The sequence below is a fragment of the Nothobranchius furzeri genome, chromosome 10, assembly GCF_043380555.1.
Source record: "Nothobranchius furzeri strain GRZ-AD chromosome 10, NfurGRZ-RIMD1, whole genome shotgun sequence".
In the NCBI taxonomy this organism is placed as follows: Eukaryota; Metazoa; Chordata; class Actinopteri; order Cyprinodontiformes; family Nothobranchiidae; genus Nothobranchius; species Nothobranchius furzeri.
The window spans coordinates 41308806-41328573 of record NC_091750.1 but is presented as its reverse complement, the minus strand read 5'-3'; the positions used below and the strand labels follow the sequence as shown (position 1 = coordinate 41328573).

The 19768-nt window shown below is 47.2% G+C and overlaps 2 protein-coding genes across 5 annotated transcripts; one reads left to right on the top strand and one right to left on the bottom strand.

The window, feature by feature from the left end:
• Positions 1 to 218: 218 nt before the first annotated feature.
• Positions 219 to 14106, bottom strand: b3gat1b (beta-1,3-glucuronyltransferase 1 (glucuronosyltransferase P) b). Its single transcript, XM_015960615.3, has 8 exons — positions 12487 to 14106; positions 4654 to 4726; positions 4465 to 4565; positions 3699 to 4064; positions 2895 to 3388; positions 2507 to 2803; positions 1066 to 1169; positions 219 to 361 (listed from the first exon to the last, which is right to left on the bottom strand). Exons 4-7 carry the CDS (start codon positions 3808 to 3810, stop codon positions 1083 to 1085), a joined length of 990 nt encoding a protein of 329 aa, XP_015816101.1. The 5' UTR covers positions 3811 to 4064; positions 4465 to 4565; positions 4654 to 4726; positions 12487 to 14106; the 3' UTR covers positions 219 to 361; positions 1066 to 1082.
• Positions 9817 to 19390, top strand: slc37a4b (solute carrier family 37 member 4b). 4 transcript variants are annotated; one of them, XM_070555651.1, is made up of 11 exons: positions 9834 to 9964; positions 10623 to 10898; positions 10997 to 11316; positions 11609 to 11841; positions 16625 to 16871; positions 16967 to 17119; positions 17197 to 17282; positions 17362 to 17475; positions 17546 to 17611; positions 17684 to 17822; positions 17904 to 19390. In XM_070555651.1, the coding sequence occupies exons 3-11, from the start codon at positions 11169 to 11171 to the stop codon at positions 18068 to 18070; spliced, it is 1353 nt and encodes a 450-aa protein (XP_070411752.1). In that variant the 5' UTR covers positions 9834 to 9964; positions 10623 to 10898; positions 10997 to 11168; the 3' UTR covers positions 18071 to 19390. The 4 variants fall into 4 exon arrangements, with proteins under 4 accessions (XP_015815665.1, XP_054586406.1, XP_015815664.1 ...); XM_015960179.3 differs by lacking the exon at positions 10623 to 10898 and having other exon boundaries at positions 9817 to 9964; XM_054730431.2 differs by lacking the exon at positions 10623 to 10898 and having other exon boundaries at positions 9833 to 9998.
• Positions 19391 to 19768: the final 378 nt, after the last annotated feature.

The window sequence follows — 19768 nt, the reverse complement described above, 5'->3', positions numbered from 1 at the left end:
TCGGGGCTGCTCTGCTGCTCTCTAGCAGGAGAACATCTGACCTTTGACCTTAAACTGGAGGCTCCTGCTGGAATGTGGCCTAATTCATCCTCACCTCCATCTTCTCACGTCAGGTCATAAAGTATTTTCTCCAGCAGGAAAAGTCGAACCACACAACTCATACCCAGCCAGCTAAAGTTAGAGCTCAACATGAAATGAAGCTGAACGTGTGGAGCAACTGACTTGGTCACAGCAGAAGCCACTTTATTCTCACAAGTGTCACATTTTATCCTCAGATATCAAAAATCACAAGACATCAGCAGAAACGACACCAGGCCGGAGCAGCAAGGTCGTCATGGAGACCCTCTTGGCAAAGCAGTTCCTGAAGAGTACACAAACACAAGTGGTTTTGGTGGTTTTGCACGTATATTTTAAGATTCTGAAAAAAACTACTCAAACTTCACTGAAAACGTTCTCGTCGAGCCGTGCAGCTGGTTCAGACGTGGCCGAATAAGAACCATGAGGAGTTACACGTCCTGCTCAGAACAGCACCTGAGGTTGCGTTCATCCCCATCCTCAGAAGATGCAGAGGACTTGTACAGACGTGTGTGGACCAGGAAACAGCATGCTGTGGTGTAGCATTCTGCACCAGCATCAGGCAGACCACTTCTATGGACTCTGCTGATGGGACGGATGTGATTAGAGCAGCGGGCTGCAGCTGTCAGACATCTCAACCATCTCCACTACCATGGTGGGGCTCCTGAGGTACAGGGTGCCGCCCCTGGTCCAGACCTAATCATCAGCACAAGGGTCTGAGCCAAATGTCAGCAGACGTTCTCAAAAACAAAATAGTCATTTGGAGAAGTCCAGGCTCCTGATTTTAACTGACCAGAAGCATCTACAGCAGCAGTCACCTCCGAGCCTTTGCTCAGCTAAATCATGCATGTCTAAATAATCCGGCTCATGCAGGATGCTTCTGGTCATACTCACAAGAAACCACTCCTAAAGCCTCGAATATGCAGAAAGAGGCATGCTTCCCATGACCAGAAATTCTTCCACTTTGGTGCAACCACTCAAGAATCTCACCTGCGTCAGATCGTGTGTCATATCTCCACTTTAGCGTCTGTAAATCCTTTCTTGCCCTCATTTACCAGCTCAGGCTCCTTGGTGCGCGTGTGCCACACCAATATCTGCAGGTTAGAGAAGCAGAAACACGCTCAAGCTGATGAAGCTCACAGAAAGCTGCTGATGCTGCGACTACATCAGAGTTTACAGAGGTCAACCATCAAAAGTTTGCATCAGTGTCTAATCTGACTCCACTCCTCCACTCCGCACTGCATTAGTCAAGGTCAGCTCCAGGTGTTGGTCTGTATCCAACCCATCATGGTGGGCAAAGTTCAGCTCTGATACGTCGGTGTGGAGCAGACAGAGTCTCAGGGTTAGAAGTTTCCTTAGGAGCTCTTTGAAGACCCAGTTCACTCATTTTTCTTCACACATCTGCAGCCGTCTCCAGCATAAATGGATGCCTCATCAATCTCAGGAGCAAGAAGCTCTGGCACTCCTGGTTCAGGAAGCAGAAGTTAGCCAGATCAGAGCTGAGCTTCAGCTTCTAGAGACTTACTTCCTGATCTCTGAACATCTCTCTTCTGATTGGCCAACAGCAACAGGACTACCACCGACTCAGTTTGCTCTGCAACGTTGATGTTTCATCTCCACAAATAACACAATCCTGGAGTTCTGTGTGGTGGAGTGGCTAATGCTAATGGTTAGCGTCCACTAGCAGAGACGTTCTCTGCTATTTCCTCGACGCTAACCCACCAACAGCCTTCCCCGCCATGAGTCCAGATGGGTGAGTCCATGAATGCCAACTTGTGCTGTACAGATGTCAGCTCAGTGGCTCAGTGTCCGCCCTGAAACCGTGGGTTCAAATCCCCGGTCAGGTCATACAAAAGACTTAACGCCTCCTGCTTGACCCTCAGCATTAAGGGGTTTGATTGGGGGTTAAACCACCCAATAGTTCCCGAGGGGGATGGTCACATGTGGAGAACAGGTCTCCCACACCAGTATGTGACAAGTGATGGGCATTAATCTTTAATCTGATGTCACTGGCTGTTCTAATCCAAGCCTTTCCCTATTCCTAATGCAAGGAGACCCTTTTCAGGTTCAGCCTGCGTGTGAAAGAGCTACTCGACTGCACTGAAAAAGGAAAAATGGTTTCTCTGAACTTACCACTGAAGCTGGAGAACAACATTTGTTTAGTGTGCGCTCTGGCTGCCCAGAGCATCGCAGCAGACTGAAAGCATTCATCTAACAGGAAGGGTCCCAGTTTGAACCGCCTGATGAAGCCAGACATCCATTTCATTCACCAGTAGGAGGTCTGAGGAAGCTTAAGCAGGACCAGGACCCAAGCTGAGCTCCTGAACCGAGAGGGTTTGTGCACGTGTTTCCTGTTGCCAATGCGCCTGAGCACGGGGACATCTTCCACAGAGAGCTGCGAGGTTCGTACCAGCAGCAGACCAGCCCTTACCTTGGTGCAGTTTGAAGCTTTTGGCTCCAGATCCCTCAGAGAAACCAGGTCCTTCAACAAGCTGCTCTCCTGGTAGCCCGCCTTCACCCCTCGTAGTTGGAAGGAAGCCTGAGGTTTGGACAGAACGAGGCCCAGGTTCACAGCAAACCCAGCCATGTCGATTGCAAAAGGCCGTTGAGGGTCAAAGACCGTTTTCCAGCCATAGACCTTCCCTGAGTGGTTGATTTTGGGGGTCTCGTATCGCAGGCCTCCCACAAACGCCACGGGCCACACAGACACCGTCTTAGTGGAACGCATCTTCAAAAGCAAACAGTGGTTCTTATTTCAGTTAGAAAATACCTCAAAGTAACCAGGTGAAAGACATGTGGAGGTTAACTGGTCACCTCACCTCCTCGAACAGCTGTAGACTGTAGGTATTGTCGTCATCCGCAAAGTAGACAACACCAGGCTGACTGTCATTTAGGCTGAAGGTCTCTCTGAGCCACCGCAGAGCCAGGTTCCTCTGCTGGGTACCCCGTGGGACTTCGGGGCTCTGGGCATTCCTGTTGGACTTGTACCTCAAAGGTGTTTCTACATGGAGGTGGGTGTAGTTTAGTCCTGTCTCCTGGAGGAAGCGTCTGACCAGGAGGGTCTTCTCATGAGAGTCCTCCACCAAAATCCAGTGCAGGTTGGGGACATGGAGCAGGGTGTTGGCCAAGCGGGTCAGCTCAGCCTTCTGCACTGGCCGGCTGTAAGTGGGGGTGACTACGTGGATGACGGGGAGGCTATCAGACCAGGGCGGAGGCCGGCGGTACACATGCTCGACTCCCTCATTGTCGTCCCGAGTCCGAGCTGGGTGGGATTCCTTTGAAGCCTGGAAGTCAGAGCGGCTGTCGTGCTCTTCTAGCAGGAGAGAGGAGAGGCATTCATCAGTCTTCATCCACACAGGTCACTTGAAACAGTGTGTGTGTGTGTGCATGTGTGTGTGCGTGTGTGTGTGTGTGTGTGTGTGTGTGTGTGTGTGTGTGTGTGTGTGTGTGTGTGTGTGTGTGTGTGTGTGTGTGTGTGTGTGTGTGTGTGTGTGTGTGTGTGTGTGTATGTGTATGTGTGTATGTGTGTGTGTGTCAGCAGGCGGCGCTGCTCTGATACAGGTCAGAGCCAACCTAACATCCATCCCAACCTGCTGAGTGTGAAAATCACAAGTGTTATTTACCTGTTGTAGCAGTGAGCAGAGAGCGGAGGCTGATCTGGTGCCAAACGCTGATGAGCAGCGTCCAAGGTAACACAATCAGTACGCCGGCAACGATGTCTCGTCTCCTCAGCATTTCCAAGGTCGTTCACGAGTCATCTCCTTACATTCAACATCGAAACACGGTGCAAATGACAGTGTCCAACGACAAGAAACACACACTTGTGACGGGTGGATCTCACTGGGAAAAGTGTCTGCATCATTCATCAGACAACTCACAGCAGGTGTCTCTTATAGACCACGCCCTAAACACACATCTGTGCACCATCAGCTGATCACCTCCTCCGGTGAGGCAGGGGAAACCAGTCAGGAAGCTTCACTGGTGCTGGACTGTCTCAGAATCAGAACAAGCACAAACATTTGTCAGGAGATCAGGAAATAGTTGATTTCCAATAATAAAAATAAAAGGTTTCTATTTAGACCGACAGAAAGGACACAGAACATGAAACGTTCAGCTGTAGCTTCTGAAAGCACATGTCTACATGTCATTCGTGTTGATGGACACTAATTACTCTGTAGTCTCAGAAATATTTTCTGCTCTTGGTCAAACAAAGAAGGTTTGACTAAATAAGGCCAGAGGACCAATCCTAGAGGATACCAGAGACCTCACGTTTTATTTATTCTGTAAAATGTTGGAATTTTAGAAATTAAATCCTTAAAGGAGCTCGGTTTCACTGGAGCTTCCTCAGAAAGTAGCTTTTTCTCAGATCAACAGCAAATCTTTTCTCACCAGATCCCTGAAACTCTGTCCTCTTGGGGTCCAGATCCTAGGTTCAGACATGCAGCAGTCCAGTGATGTCTGAGGGGATCCTAAAACCCAACAACAGCCATCTATGCAGGAAAAGACGGATAATAAATATGTTTAGAATTACAAACATCACACAAACACACGGAAGAGGAAAGCAAAACTAAACCTCACCTAAAGAGTTAGTATAAACTCTGTTTCCTGGTTTGTGGGCTGATGGCGGTGGCACAGGAGCTACGCGCCTGCCCTGTAATCAGAGGGTTGCAGGTTCAAACCCCTACCAGTGAATGGGAATTTTTTTGTTCAAGGGCAAGACTCTTGTCCCCAGGGGCGGACTGGGACAATAACTCAGGCCGGGAATTTTGAAACCATCCCAGGCCACCATCGATTTACACTAAACGCTAAATGACTGCATCATTAGTGTCATTTAGGTTTACAACTTAGTAGACACACATTAAATGAACAGCCTCAACAACAGCAGAAGCCTTTTGCAGATGCACACATCTCATGACTAACATGACATATATATATATAGTTGAGTTCCGGTTCTCACGGCCAGAATCAAAAGCATCAAACAAAATGGGAAGGGGCCGGAGCTCTCGGTTCAATCTTATCATGAGGGCAAGAAAAAAACTGCTTGTCCCCCACCAGCGGGGGCCAGAGAGAGCATCCGTGCCGACCATGTGGCAACCTCGCCTCTGTCAGTGTGCCCCAGGGAAGCTGTGGCTGCCATGTAGCTCATCACCTTCTGAGTGTTTCTGCATGGCTGCAGTTCTCACCTTGAACAGCAGATGCCACCAGTGATAGAACCATACCACAAATCAGCAGGAATAATGGCAGAAGAAGGACTGAACACAAGACGTCACTCAGGCCCAAGGTGTTTCTCAAAGACTGTGTCCAAATTCAGGGTTGCAAGCTCATGAGTACCGTCAAGGTCAACTTTATTTATACAGCACAGTGCTGAACAAAGGTAAGAACAAATAAATAAATAAATACATATAAACACAGTCAAGAACAAAAAGCAGTTAAAATCAAGGTTAAAATGTGTAAAAATTCATTTGAAGCTAAAAGTGTATAAGAGAAATCTGCAAGTCTAATAAAAACAGAGGTTAACTACTCAAGCCGACCTGCATTAAAGCCAGATCAAACAAGTACATTTTAAGTAATGTTTGAAATGATCCATGTTTTGTGTGGTTTTTTAGGTTCACAGGAAGGCTGTTCCACAGCCTAGCACCAGCCACAGAGAAAGTCCTCCCAGAAAACATCGTCACTATGGCAACGTGGTGTCCACGGCCAAAAATGGTCGCACTTGGACATCTTAAATTTGTTAAAACTTATGTAACAGAAAATTCCCTAAAAATCCAATCAGATATATTTTTACATGTCGACATGTGTATGTATTATTGTTATTTTGACAAAAGTTACATGTACAGCATTCAGTAAATGTCCAGTAAGTGTCCATGCCCAAAAATGGTCTTGGTAGAACGGCTTAAATAGGTCAAAACTATATAACTTAACATTCTCTAAGAATCCATTCAGATACATTTATGTCTACAGTTATCTGGGGTTACATTATTTTGACTATTTGTTGTGTGTAGTTCAACATAGAGAATGCTGAGAATCAGATGTAACTCCACAGGGCGACGACATGTACATGTCAAAGACATGGCTCGACTGATACGGCATCTGCCTTAAAAGCTGAGGACCCAAGTTTGAATCCAGATTGGAACATGCAAGGTTCTGTCTCCGATGGCACTATTTTTTACAGTAATACAGCAATAAGATGCCTAAATTTAAATTATTAAACGTCTAAATGAAACGCGCTGAAAGACGTTGATGTCACGGCCAGAAAAGACGTCGGTTCAACTTTAATTTTGGAGCTATTTTTCAACCATGACAGGACGTGTCGGTTTGACGTTGTTTCAATGGTCAAACGTCCAAATGTTTGCTGGGCTGTCTCCCCGAGTTTTTAAATGTGTTTTTGAAACAATTAAAAAAGACTGTGAGCTAGATCTCATGTTTCTGATGGGAGAGTAGATGGACAATAACTCGCTGATTTATGGTGGAGCCAAGCCATGAAGAGATTTAATAAGAAAGAGGAGGACTTTAAAATGAATCCTGTAGAACACAGGGATCCAATGGAGATGTTCCAACACCGGAGTTATGTGGTCACGCTTTCTGGTGCCAGTCAGCAGGCATGCCGCAGCATTTTGAACCAGCTGGAGTCTATTTAAAAATGACTGATCTTTAATTTTCAGAAACTTCAGCAGGAAGATATTGTTTAACCTTTGCTAACAGTCTTAGATGATAGACACCTGAATGGACTACTGACCTCACCTGTCCCTTCAGCCCGAAAGAACCATCAAGAAAAACTCAAAGATTTTTCACACAGGACTTTACCAAGGATGAGCAAGGGCCGAGAGGACTGACCACATCATCCAGAAGATTTTGAACACCAAAGAGTAAAATGTCCATCTTTGAGTCATTTAGCTTCAAGAAGTTGATGTACATCCTTTGCTTAACCTCACTCAAGTAGTCTAATAAAGAACCAATTCTGTCTGCAATAAAAAGCATGTAAATTTGAAGGTCATCAGCAAAACAGTGAAAAGTGATATTGTATTTTTCAAAAATAGAACCTAGTGGCAACAAGTAAAGTGTGAAGAGCGTGGGTCCCAGGATGGAGCCTTGAGGAACTCCACTGGTCAGGGGTGCTGAAACAGAGGTGAAGGGGCCCAAATTCACTGAAAATAACCTGTCCTGTAGGCAAGAATGAAACCACTGAAGGACAGTTCCTTTGAGACCAACAAACAACTCAAGACGAGACAGCAAAGTGTCGTGGCCAATGGTGTCGAAGGCAGCTGACAGATCTAGTAATAATAAAGCTGCTGAATTTCCAGAATCACTCATTAAAAGCAGATCATTAAAAACGTGTAAAACAGCACTCTCAGTGCTATGGCGCATTCTAAAACCAGATTAGAATGTCTCTGAAATGTAATTTAGAGCCAGATAATGCTATAGCTGAGAATGAACTACTTTCTCAAGGACTGGGGAAAGAAAACTAGGTTTAGAAATTGGCCTAAAATTTGAAAAGCAGGTGGGATCTAGATTGTGGTTTTTTATGAGTGGATGGACAACAGCCTGTTTAAAACACTGTGGAACACAGCCGGAAGAAAAGGAACAGTTGATTATATTTTGGATGATGAGGGACCCTGTGACGTTAGTTCCTTAACAGGCCCAAAACAACCCTCACACTACAGAAGAAATAGTAATAATTCCCATCAAATTAATGAGCAAACCCAGCACTACAAGGCTATATAAGCTATTTTTACCATTAAATACCATTTTTCGAGGAATAGGCTTCAAAAAGAGACAGAAGATAATCCAGTGGGCAGCTCTTCCAAAGAGACAGGACAGAACTGGCACCAGGATGTAGAACAAGGAGGAAATAAACTAGGGTCTGAAATAGACAGTGAGGAGGTAGAAGACCTGTGCTGCAGAATTTTATCTGAAAAAAAAAATTCAGGAAGTTGTCACACAAACTCTGAGAAGGTGCAACACCACCATAATCAACAGGATTGATGAAACAGTTTAAAACTTTAAAAAGGACCTGAGGTCTGTGGCTGTTTGTTGCCACAAGCTGAGACATGAACTGAGATTTAGCTAATTTTACAGAATTATTAAAAGCCATCAAGCGGTCCCAGAGCATCTGCAGACATGCAATCTGTCCTTTTTCCACTCTCTCTGCCGGTGCCATTCAGCCATGGCGCAGTTTTCCTTCTACATCGCATAACTTTGAGAGGAGCCACAAAGTTTGATATACCATTACAGGTACGGATGAGCTGAACACACATTTTTGACGAGTACAAGCATAAAACAAGTAAAATCCGTTAATATCTGTATTTGTGCTGACGGAAAATCCTCATTGGGTAACCGACTGTCTTCACGCTCTATGATTGGCCAGTCACATAGAGTGCCCGCCCCTCTCTACACTCAAAACCAACAGACAGCCTGCAGCTGCTGTCTCTCTCTCTCTCTCCCTCACACACACACACACACACACACACACACACACACACATACGCACGCACGCACGCACGCACACACACACACACACACCTTGTTTTGTTTAACTTTGTGTGGGAAAAATGCCAAGAACGTTAGAAAAAATTCAGTTTGATCATAAAATAATAAAGTAAAATTAAATAATAACAAAGCTGTCTTGTTCTAGTTCATCTTTCCTACTGCATGAGTTCAGTTGTATTCATTCATGCACTTAAATATTCTATTCAAGTTTGTTTAAAAAACAACAAATCACGACAATATTCCTGTTCTGAGTTTATTTAAAAACATGTTCTGTAATAGTTCCTTTACTATTGTGATCAAAAACATTGAATCTCAGTTCTGAAGCTGCTCTGTAAAAAAGTTTTCAAAGAAAAAAATACATAAAGAAACTTCTGATCACTCATCATATTGATATGATGTCAATTTCAGACTTACAATATTGTACAGATTGAAGCCCTTCCCACTTCCGGTTAAACTACGCCCAGTTCTGGGTTAGGTCCCGCCCACTCTGAGTACAGATACAGATAATGGTGTACTCGCTCATCCCTAATTACAAGTTCTGCTAAAGCAGTCTGCCAGGTCATCAACACAGTTGGATTCAGAGCCTGCTGTCCAGAAGTTGCAACAGCGACGGAAAAGTCACGAACGAACCGGCTCTAAGAGCCGGCTCTTTGAAGTGAACGACGGGAGCCGGCTCGTCATTGGAAGCCGTCCCCTTCCCTCCCCCCTCCCCTCTTGCTTTGGTGAAAGCTACAGGTGATTGGTCAACATGTGTAACCGCGTGTCCAGACTGTCCACACACAGAGCAGTAAGGGCGGGGAAGAGGGAGGATCAGACTCAGACACACAGCAGAGCACGTGCAGGTGGAGGGAGACAAGAGGGAATGAGGAGGAGGAAAAAGGCGAGAGAGAGAGAGAGAGAGAGAGAGAGAGAGAGAGAGAGAGAGAGAGAGAGAGAGAGAGAGAGAGAGAGAGAGGAGAGTGCGACGAAGGCGGTGAGAAAATGAGCGCCAGCAGTCGGAAAGTGGAGATTTCTCAAAGTGATCAGTTATTAAATCCAGAGAAGTGATAAATATTTGATATGTTGCATTTTTTTAGATTAGTAAATCATTTTACATGTAGTTTTGCATTATTTTGGTTATAAATGGACTCTACACAACAGAAAATCGAGGAGCCACTTGGGAGCCGAAAGAGCCGGCTCTTTTTGGTGAGCTGAGCCAAAAGATCCGGCTCTCTAAAAAGAGCCGGAATTCCCATCACTATTATATATGTAACGGCAGCGGACTGCTGCGTGCGCGCGCCTGAGCTAGTGTCACTGTCACGTGCTCACCCTCCCTCATTCACGTTCGCGCGAACGCGCTTGCGCTACGCGCGCCGTGCTCCTCTGGCTCGGATGGGACCAGCATGACGGAGGCGAATCGGAGGTAAAGTCGGCGGCCCGACTGCAGCTGTGCGGCGGTGAGGGGGGCTGCGAGCTCCGGGGAGATGTGGGTATCCACCGGGCCTGGTGTTTAGGAAGAATCGGTACCGCCAGACACGTCTGATGCGGGAATGCGACGCCTCATTGGCGGTTAGAGACTGTCATGGTGTTAGAGTCATTTAGTGTTAATTTACAGAAACATCAAGATACACTCGTGCAGAAACACGTGCTGGTTTTGAGTCTGGGCCGTGATTGGCCCCTCCGGGTATTACAGGAAATGCTCTAAAAGGTCAGAGTGGGAAAGCCGCAGGTTGGGTTCTGATTCTCAGTTTTTATACTTCAAAGAAAAATAAATGAACAAAAACACAGTTTCTAAAATATTCCGACATCCTTTGTGTTAATCCTTCTAGACCGTAGTCCACCCGACCAATCAGATCCTGGTCCAGATCCTGGCTGATGGAGCTCATTGTCAATCAACTATCTTGGCTTTGTGTTGGTCCTCCTTCCTTTGGAGGATGGATGTCTGACGACCCTCACTTCTATACCTGTTAGGAGTTTTCTGGGCCTGGACCCAACATGATGACATTCCATTTCTAATCCACACACACACTTTTTCTTCTCCACATCCAGACAGTCAGAGAATCTAATCTCTGTTCCTTTAGCACATCATCAGTCCTGATGTCCGGTGAAGTGGGTTCTTGACAGCAGAACGTTCTCCTGGAGTCTCCTCACTGAGCTGCAGAAGAACTCATGCCTGCTGCAGATGTTCCAGAGGATCATCTGGGTTGGCTGCTGCTGGACTTTCTTCCTCACAAATGGGAGGAAATTGGGTCTTTAGGATGAAGTTAGCTTTCCTAGAAGAAATGGACTTTATGATAATGAAGGACTATCTGATCACTCTTCACAAGGTGGCGTTTATGCAAACGGAGCCAGGAAACGTATTTGTATCGTTCTCAAAACTCTTGGCTCCAGCTGTTAGGGCCTGGATCAGCTCCGTCCCGCCTGAGTCATGTGTGGTATGTTGTTCTCGTTTCAGGCCGGTGTGACACCCCCCCCCCCCCACCACCTCCTCTCACCGTTACACTGACACCAGCCTGCAGGAGGCACACACCCGTTCTACCGGGAAGCTGGGATTTAGACGGGAAGAAGAGAAGACTCGACTAGAGAGAAGACTTTGAATCTTGTTTGTTTCTCAGCTGATCGCAGCCATGGGGGCCACGGGCTACGGCTACTACCGAGTAGTCATCTTCGTCTGCATGTTTACTGGATACTCGCTGTATTTTTTCAACAGGAAGACGTTCTCCTTTGTGATGCCGTCTGTGATGGAGGAGATCGACCTGGACAAAGATGACTTGGGTAAGAGTTGAGACGTGCTGCGGTAGGGTTGGGAACTTTTAAAACGACCTTCTTTAAGCAACAACTGCCTCGTTCTTGTTGAAACGTGTACATCTCAGACGTTTTTGCTAGACTGAGGTCAGGTTTGCGGCCCTTATATGGGCGTACTAACGTTTTATCCACATCTAGCTTCCTGCAGGTTTGTTCGTTTGAGTTTCCGAGCTGGTTGTGGCTTCACACAGAAATAAAACCACATCCATGACTTTCTGGTCTCAGCCCCGATTAGTGACTGACGGTTAACGTTGTGCTGCAGGTATGATCACCAGCAGTCAGACCATGGCCTACGCCATCAGCAAGTTCATCAGCGGCGTGCTGTCGGACCAGATCAGCGCCCGCTGGCTGTTTTCCATCGGCCTGTTCCTGGTGGGGGGCATCAACATAGCCTTCTCCTGGTCCTCGAGCGTGTCCATGTTCTCGCTGCTCTGGTTCGTTAATGGTCTGGGACAGGGCTGCGGCTGGCCCCCATGTGGGAAGGTGCTGCGTAAGGTAGGACATCATCTGGATCACAGCCTACAAACCACAGGTTCCCAAACATCTGACCCATTTAGGACAGCGGTAGGTGGAGCGGGTTGCCCAGTAAACAGAAGGTTGCAGGTTCAATCTCGGCTCCCAAGAGGGAATGCTGCTGGTGTGTCCTTGGGCGAGACACCTCACCTGCTGGTGGTGGTCGGAAGGGCCGGTGGCGCCTATGATCTGCAGCCTCGCCTCTGTCAGATGCACCGTAGCTCATCACAACCAGCGTGTGAGTGAATGATTGTGTTGTGAAGTGCCTTGGGGGGTTGTACCCTATAGAGAGCACATACATGCAGAGCACCAGTATCTGTTTAACCCTAACCCTATAAAGACCATGTGATATGAGGGTCGTTAACACACACACACACACACACACACACACACGCGCGCACGCACGAGCAAAAATCAAAACATCAAAAGGACTAAACCCCTTATAAAAGAGAGAGAGAGAGCACGTATTGGGTGTTTGTTTAAAGTGTGTGTGATGTTCTGCAGGAGCAGCTGTCCTCTGCAGCAAACAAAACGACTTCCAGGTATCTAAAGTCCTTAAACATCTCCTTAACATTTTATGTTAAAATTTACAAAAGCTCATATTTTACTGAGTTTTCTCACATGTACCTTCAAACAAAAAGATGTCCTGGCATCAGCAGCCTACGCTGGCAGGCTACATCCCACCCTCCTCAGACTACAGCCGAAGGCCGTGTAAATGACTCTGATGGCCACAGGTGGCCCCCGAGCCACGCCATGGACTCCCCTGATCTAGACAACCAAGCTGATGGGCTTTAAATCCATTTTTGGTGTTCTGTTTGCAGCCGGTGCTAGCACAGCCTGCAGGCTGATTTTCAGTTGCTTGTCAGAGCTTGTACATAAAGGATCTGCACTCTGGCGGTGGTGTTTTGCACATGGTTGTTCCCTCAGGACGTTTGGAGGCCAGGAGCTGGTCCAACCCAGCCGTAGGAAGAGTTGACTCTCTGAGATGAGACTAGTGGAGCTGCCAGAAGTGAACGGCTTACCTAAAAATCTGTTAAAAGTCTGGACTATAAATAGCTTCATACGAAGTGTGGAAGCGGTGTGGTGAGGTGTCTGGTCCTTCAGAACCTTCAGTTCCATCAGGATAAACTCTAATGTTAGAAACGACGCGCGGACTTTAGAAAGCGTGCCAGCAGGTGTTCAGTGGGCTCAGATTACAGGAGGATTTATTTATAGAGAAATCTTAGACGATCTTAAAGGTGCATCAGAGAACAAACATGCTTACGCGGTTCTGGTTCTGGTTCGGTTGCACAGCCGAGCTGGATCAGCGGACCCTGGTCACTGGAGACGCTAGGGTCTTGGCCCTTGTGGCTGTCTGTACTTGGATTACTGCACCGAGCCTTTGGCTCTGCTGCAGCGTCTCACAGAGAAGACCCGGGATGGTCCCGTTTGTTTGCAGGGTTTTTGGAGGGGAACAGAAAACTCTTTAACAGGACAGCTGAGCTAATCAAGCTCACACACATTAAAGCAGCGCAGCACGGCACTGTGGGGAGAGATCATAGTAATCTGGTTTGTCTGCAGCTCCCAGACCAGATCTGTCAAGCAGGATTAATGTCTTAATGACGTCATTTCAGGTTGAACTCCGGGTTTTCAGGAGCGATGGGTCAGAGTCGTCCGGCCAGGCCGTGGTAATCCCAGTAGTCGTATCGCTTCTCGTGAGGAGCTTTTTCAATCCAAGCAGAAAAAGATGCTTTTAAACCACAGCCAGCTTCACTAAGGTGAGCTGAGGCCCGGGTTTTCTGATTGGTTAAAATGAATGAATGAATGAAAAGTCTTTATTAATCCCAGAGTGGGAAAATTTAGATTTTAGACAGAATTTAGAGTTTTCAAAGAAAATGGATCAAAATGCAAAAATAATAACTACACGTCTACAACACTCATTTATACTAGTTATCAGCTAAAAAAGTTGATTTTGATGTGACCTGCTCACTAAAATGTCATCTAGTTTTAAGTATTGACCCTTTGCACGTGACGTTACGCCACTCATGTGACCGCCTCCTTCGCCATGATGGACGACAAAAAGACTGTTTACACCCGTAGAAACTCCAGTGAAGCTAGTCAAACAAGCCAGTTTGTAGCCTTTTATCGCTTTTATTTAGTTGATTTGACAGTAAACTGGTTTTAGCTTGCTGCGTGGTTGGCTGCACTAACAGACGAGGATGTAAACTCAACTCGTTTATTCTTTTTAATAACTTTGATGGAGACTGAGGACGGAGACGAACTGCAGCGATCAATCAATCAAGCGGACTAGCAGCCCTCAGATTTGCAGCGAACATGTTTTTACCGGGTAAGATTAACATTCATTTGTTTCACGAGGAGGACAGGGATGTGATGTGTTTATAGTTATTGATAATCCTGATGGATGGGTATTTCACCACGGATGCTGCTCTCCGTCCACTGTAGTGTAAAGCAAGATAATTATTAAAAATATTAAAGCTCCTATAGGGTGTGTTGTGATCTGTGGGGGAAACCGGAGTACCCGGAGGAAACCCACGCATGCATGGGGAGAACACGCAACTCCACGCAGAAAGGCCGCAGCTGAGCCGAGTTTCGAACCTGCAACCTTCGTGCTGCGAGGCAACAGTGCTAACCACTGCGCCACCATGCAGCCCGTGGTTGAATACTTGGTGCATATAAACTCACAACGTGATTGGATCATTTCAGTTAGTGTCCATGTAAACAGAGATTTGGGATTTCCAATTAACCAAGGCTTGAATCGGATTGGGGAAAATTGGTGCATTAAATTTTTTGTAACTCTTCTGTTTAAGTGTGTTAAATGCTTAAAAATCTGAATAATTAATGAGCGTCAGAGCCCTGTGACTTCAGAGCTAGCTCTGGGGAAAGGCCTCAGCCTCATGTTAATGGATGTTCGGCCATTTTGACTCTGAACTTTAGTTTTGTCCTCTGTGTGTTTGGATGTTAGTCATGGAATATTTTGGACAAAAGGGCAAACTGTGGTTATTGACTGCACTAACAAACCATTCAAGTAGTTTCTGCTTCTTTTTATCAGTAAATAAATTTATATTTCTGTACTCTATTTAGCTGGTTGAATGGGGAAAGGCTGTGTCCTCTTAACTGCTTGGTCAAACATGTTAGTGGGGCTTCTGGCTGGATAAGAATCTTGAGCAGGTGCATGCCTTCTCCTGTCTCCTGCCTAAGAACAGTTGCTAGAGGAGGCGGCTGCCTGTTCCAGGCTCCAATGCGACGCTGTAGTCACGCTGCTCATCGGTGGATCTCTGTTGGGGACCACAGAAACACTGCAGCTCTTTTTTGTTGACACTGCTTCGCTTTTGAGTCGCTCAACCACATTTTCCTCGCCAATAGCTTGCTGGTAGAATGGGGGAAAATTCTGTGGGTATACCATAACGCTGCTTGGCCAAAGATGGGTTGAAATTTAACATGTTGGTGTGGCTGCTAGGTAAAAAAAAAAACTAGAGCTAAAGATCTGACTGAGAATAGCAGAGCCTGTTGGGCTTCGCTGTTCCACCGCAGTCAAAGATCCACAGGTCCACCGTAGTGGACCCGGTTCTTGGCTCTGCGGAGTGTCGTCACAGCAGCGGCCTTGTGGATCTTTGACCACGGTAGACCAGCAAAGCCCGATATCCTCAGTCAGTTTACCATCCATTCATTTTCTTCCACTTATGAGTCGAGGCGTGGGGGCAGCAGCCGAAGCCGAAAGGCCCAGAAGTCCTTCTCCCCAGCCACTTGGGCCAGCTCCTCCGGGGAAATCCCAAGGCGTTCCCTGGCCAGGTGAGAGACATAGTCCCTCCAACGTGTCCTGGGTCTTCCTTTAGGCCTCCTCCCGGTTGGATGTGCCCATCTGGTTAGGCGTCCTAACCAGATGCCCGAGTCACCTCAAATGGCTCCTCTCGATGTGGAGGAGCAGCGGATCTACTCTGAGCCCCTCCTGGATGACCGAGCTTCTCAGCTCAGCCACCCTGCAAAGAAAACTCATTTTGGTCGCTTGTATCTGCGATCTCGTTCTGTCGGTCACTACCTAACGCTCATGACTATAGGTGAGGGTAGGAACGTAGATCGACCAGTAAATAAAGAGCTTCTGGCTCAGCTCTCTCTTCACCATGATGGATCGGTACAACAATTGCATCACTGCAGAAGCAGCACCAATCCTGCTCCATCTTTCCCTCACTCGTGAACAAGACACTGAGATACTAAAGCTCCTCCACTTGGAGCAGGACCTAATCCCTGACCTGGAGAAGCCATTGTAGAGGGTATTATGGTTTTAAAAACGGAGTCGGAGACAGTCGTCTTCCATCAGACTGTAAACAGTCGTTCCCCCCCTCTGTGATCATGTGGGTCTGATGCTCATTAATTATACAGAATTTTAGGCTTTTAATACACTTAAACAGAAGAGTGAGAAAAAATTCACCCCCCTCAGAGTTGTCATGAGTGTAAACTAGATAATTTAAACCAAAAACATGTTTTGGTACCAGGCTGTAAACGTGTTTTTTTTCTGCTGTGAAATTGGTATTTTTTGCTCGCTTCTGCCACCAGCCCCCAGTGGACGAGGGTGGAACTGCAGTTTATTTCACTTCCGGGTTTGCTTCAATTTTTGACCCGCATTGTGGGGGCTTGGTTTTAGATTGGGTTCTGGTTCTGCTGGTATTAGAATATCTGCTCCTTCCTTTGTCAGAGTTACTCCATGCAGACATGAACGGTCTCACCAATACCAGGGAGTCTCACTGTGGTCTGTGGTTTTCTCCACCAGTGGTTCCAGCCCTCCCAGTTTGGAACATGGTGGTCTGTGCTGTCCTGCAGCATGAACCTGGCCGGGTGTCTGGGTCCAATCCTAGTGATGGTGCTGCTGCAGTACTATGAGTGGAGGACAATCCTCACCATGTCGGGCCTTTTCTGTGCCTCCTTCTCATTCGTCTGCCTGCTGTTTGTGAAGAATGAGCCCAACGATGTGGGTCTACCCAGCGTTGAGGCAGCGTTCAAGAAGGGAGCAAAGGGTGGTGAGCAAAGACCAGCAGAGCTTTAATGTCACAATTTTGGCAGGAGTGATCTGTTGTGTGCCTAACATGGTGAGTGTGAATCATGTCCTCTCCAGCCAACGGTGAGAGCACCCTGAGGGAGTTCCTCCTCTCTCCCTTCCTCTGGGTGTTGTCTCTGGGTTACCTGGTGGTGTTTGGGGTGAAGACAGCCGCCACTGACTGGGGTCAGCTGTTCCTCATGCAGGAGAAAGGCCAAACCGCTCTCATGGGTGCGCTTTTAATCTGCTTTCTGCCACTAAGTGTTTGATTGGTCTGAACCGGAGCTGACACGTGCTGTTTTAAACAGGAAGTACCTACATGAGTGCCTTGGAGGTGGGAGGATTCGTCGGCAGCCTGGCTGCAGGTTTCATCTCAGACAGGGCAGTAGCTCAGGTGAGTAACAGGAATACTGACCGGACCTATTTCACCAGCATCCATGTTTAGTCTAAACCATTGTTTTCCTGTTCTCCAGCGAGGCCTGAGCACCCACGGCAGCCCCCGCCACGGCCTGCTCATTCTAATGATGGCCGGCATGTATGTGTCCATGTACCTGTTCAGAGTGACCATCACACCTGACACCCCGGAGGTGATTCCTCTCCTGTCCTCCCGGTGGGGAACGTTATGGTTTTTCATGAAATGTTGATGTTTCTGTTCAGGAAGCTCCTCTTTGGGTCCGGGCTCTTCATCCAGTCTCTGTTCTCCTTGGCGTGTCGGAGAAGGAGGTGCTCAAACACGCCTGAGTTCTGGCAGTTCGTTTCTGCCCAGTCTAAAGGTCGTCTGTGTTTCACTGACAGATATGGATCCTGTTCCTCGGTGCCGTGTTCGGGTTTTCCTCCTATGGACCGATTGCCTTGTTTGGAGTGATCGCGAGCGAATGTGCTCCTTCAAACTTCTGTGGGACGTCTCATGCAGTCGTGGCCCTGATGGCGAACGGTGAGTGGCACCGTCACACGACCTCCACCATGTTTGAATTCTGACATGCTTTTATGACTGACAGCTTTGCGTTTTTCCCAGTGGGGGCCTTCATGGCGGGTCTTCCCTTCAGCACCGTTGCCAAGCAGCACAGTTGGGAAGTGGCCTTCTGGGTAGCTGAGGTCCTAATGGGCGTCACCACTATCTGGTTCTTCCTCATGCGTAACATGCGCACCAAAATGGGACGGATGGTAGAGAAAATGGACTAGTGGACACGAGCCCCGCTGGGGACATCTCCTCTCCACACCAGAGCTCGGGGTGGCTGCAGCTAAACCACAGATGGAGTTACTCAGATGTAGAAGAGCACAACTGTTGGTGTTTTTAATCCTCCCCTGGTCCAGGTCACATGACACATTCATGCTGAAGACAGTGTGCCGACCTAAATGTTTTCACTGATTCTGCCTTAAGGCTTTTATTAGCGTTTCTCTGGAAGCCTTATGAACAGCCTCTGTTCAGAGAAATAGCTTACATCTGCCAGGACTGATAAGCTAACGGCTGTAATTTTAAATCAGCTCTCCCAAAGTTCCCAACATCTCATTTCCCATTTCCGTGAAGTGTGTGATCGGCGTATTCCGCTCAGAGCTACTGCGGCCTTTAGCGTTAGCATCAGTCGGGTAGCTAACGCAGCTACACTCACCGACGCTCAGAGCGAGTCAGACGCAACGAATCTTAAAATGACAGAGTTCATTGTAGTAGATGAGCAGCCTTTCTCTGGTGGAAGTCATAGGCTCCGCCCACTGCTCTGTCTCTAGGAGCTCTGCTGTGGGACACAAATGAACCCACTAATAAGAGAGCTCCTAGAGTTACTGACACATTCCTGTTGTCCTTTTGCACAGGAAGGTGCATTTTTGTCTAAATGAGGGCGATGCTAATGCTATTGTTCCTTTTTCCAGATCCTGTAGTCGTTAGCACTCATCATAACTAAACCAGTCCGGTTATCGGCAGCAGAAATCCCGCTGTCCGTGTCACACAACCATTTTTATCTACAGGACTTCAGGAACCTCCAGCAGGTTTCTGCTGGATCCACCAGAAGAGCTACACTTATCTGCTGGCTGAGATGTTTATGCGTGTAAACACCACAGGACTGCCCGTAGACAAGTGTGTGCTGCGGAATACAAAGATTATCGCATGAAGCTGTACAAACAGCTGTGAGATTAGCTGCACTGACTAGCTGTTAGCTCTTCAGTCCTGGTGACACACATCTGTTTCTGTGAACAGAAGCTCGTCACCAAATGAGGCAGGAATAACTTAAAAGACTAACACACTTTGGGATGGCCGACGGTGTCTCTGCAGCTGTTGGACGGCCTGTCTGTGGTCCACCTGGACAAACACCTTCAGCTTTGGTCTCACATCTAAAGTATTTCCATGAGCATCAAGTAGTGAGCAAAGTGAAGTTGGTGTCCTCTGGAGGAGCTTTAGGAGCCAACATGAACACCAGCAGAGTTCTGATACTGATCCAGCAGCAGAAGGTACCACCGGAGAAACGTGGTTTTTACTGTGATTGTAAGAATAAAAACATCAGAGTTTAACGTCTTTTCATTCAGATGTCTGCTCTTGCTGTCGGGTGCTCCCGTACGCGTCTCCACCCACTCACATCAGAGTTGCCTCGTAACCGAGTCATTCATCCACAGTTCAGCCGGTGTGGAGGCGGGTCTCCAGAATCAGTCACAGGTTGCAAAACCAGAACGGTTTCAGTTTCATCAATAAACATGAAATATGTAAGGAGAAGAAGTGTGTTTGTGGAGGAATAACAGGGTCTGGCACCGCGCCTTCACGAGATTGGTCGATGCTTTTCTGGTTTTGGTTTTAAACACAAACGTTTGTAATCAGCTACATGAAAAAAGATCTGGGTCCCGCTGCTGATCGACTGTGAGGGTTTGGGGTCCCCACTGACTGAAAATAAATGT

Coding starts and splice junctions, on each gene's coding strand:
- b3gat1b (XM_015960615.3), bottom strand. CDS start 3,810: ATGCTGAGGAGACGAGACATCGTTGCCGGCGTACTGATTGTGTTACCT. Junction 3,389..3,698: donor TCTGCTCACTGCTACAACAG/GTAAATAACACT, acceptor CTCTCCTGCTAG/AAGAGCACGACAGCCGCTCT. Junction 2,804..2,894: donor GTCTACAGCTGTTCGAGGAG/GTGAGGTGACCA, acceptor TTGCTTTTGAAG/ATGCGTTCCACTAAGACGGT.
- slc37a4b (XM_015960179.3), top strand. CDS start 11,169: ATGGGGGCCACGGGCTACGGCTACTACCGAGTAGTCATCTTCGTCTGC. Junction 11,317..11,608: donor CCTGGACAAAGATGACTTGG/GTAAGAGTTGAG, acceptor GTTGTGCTGCAG/GTATGATCACCAGCAGTCAG. Junction 17,283..17,361: donor CAGACAGGGCAGTAGCTCAG/GTGAGTAACAGG, acceptor CCTGTTCTCCAG/CGAGGCCTGAGCACCCACGG.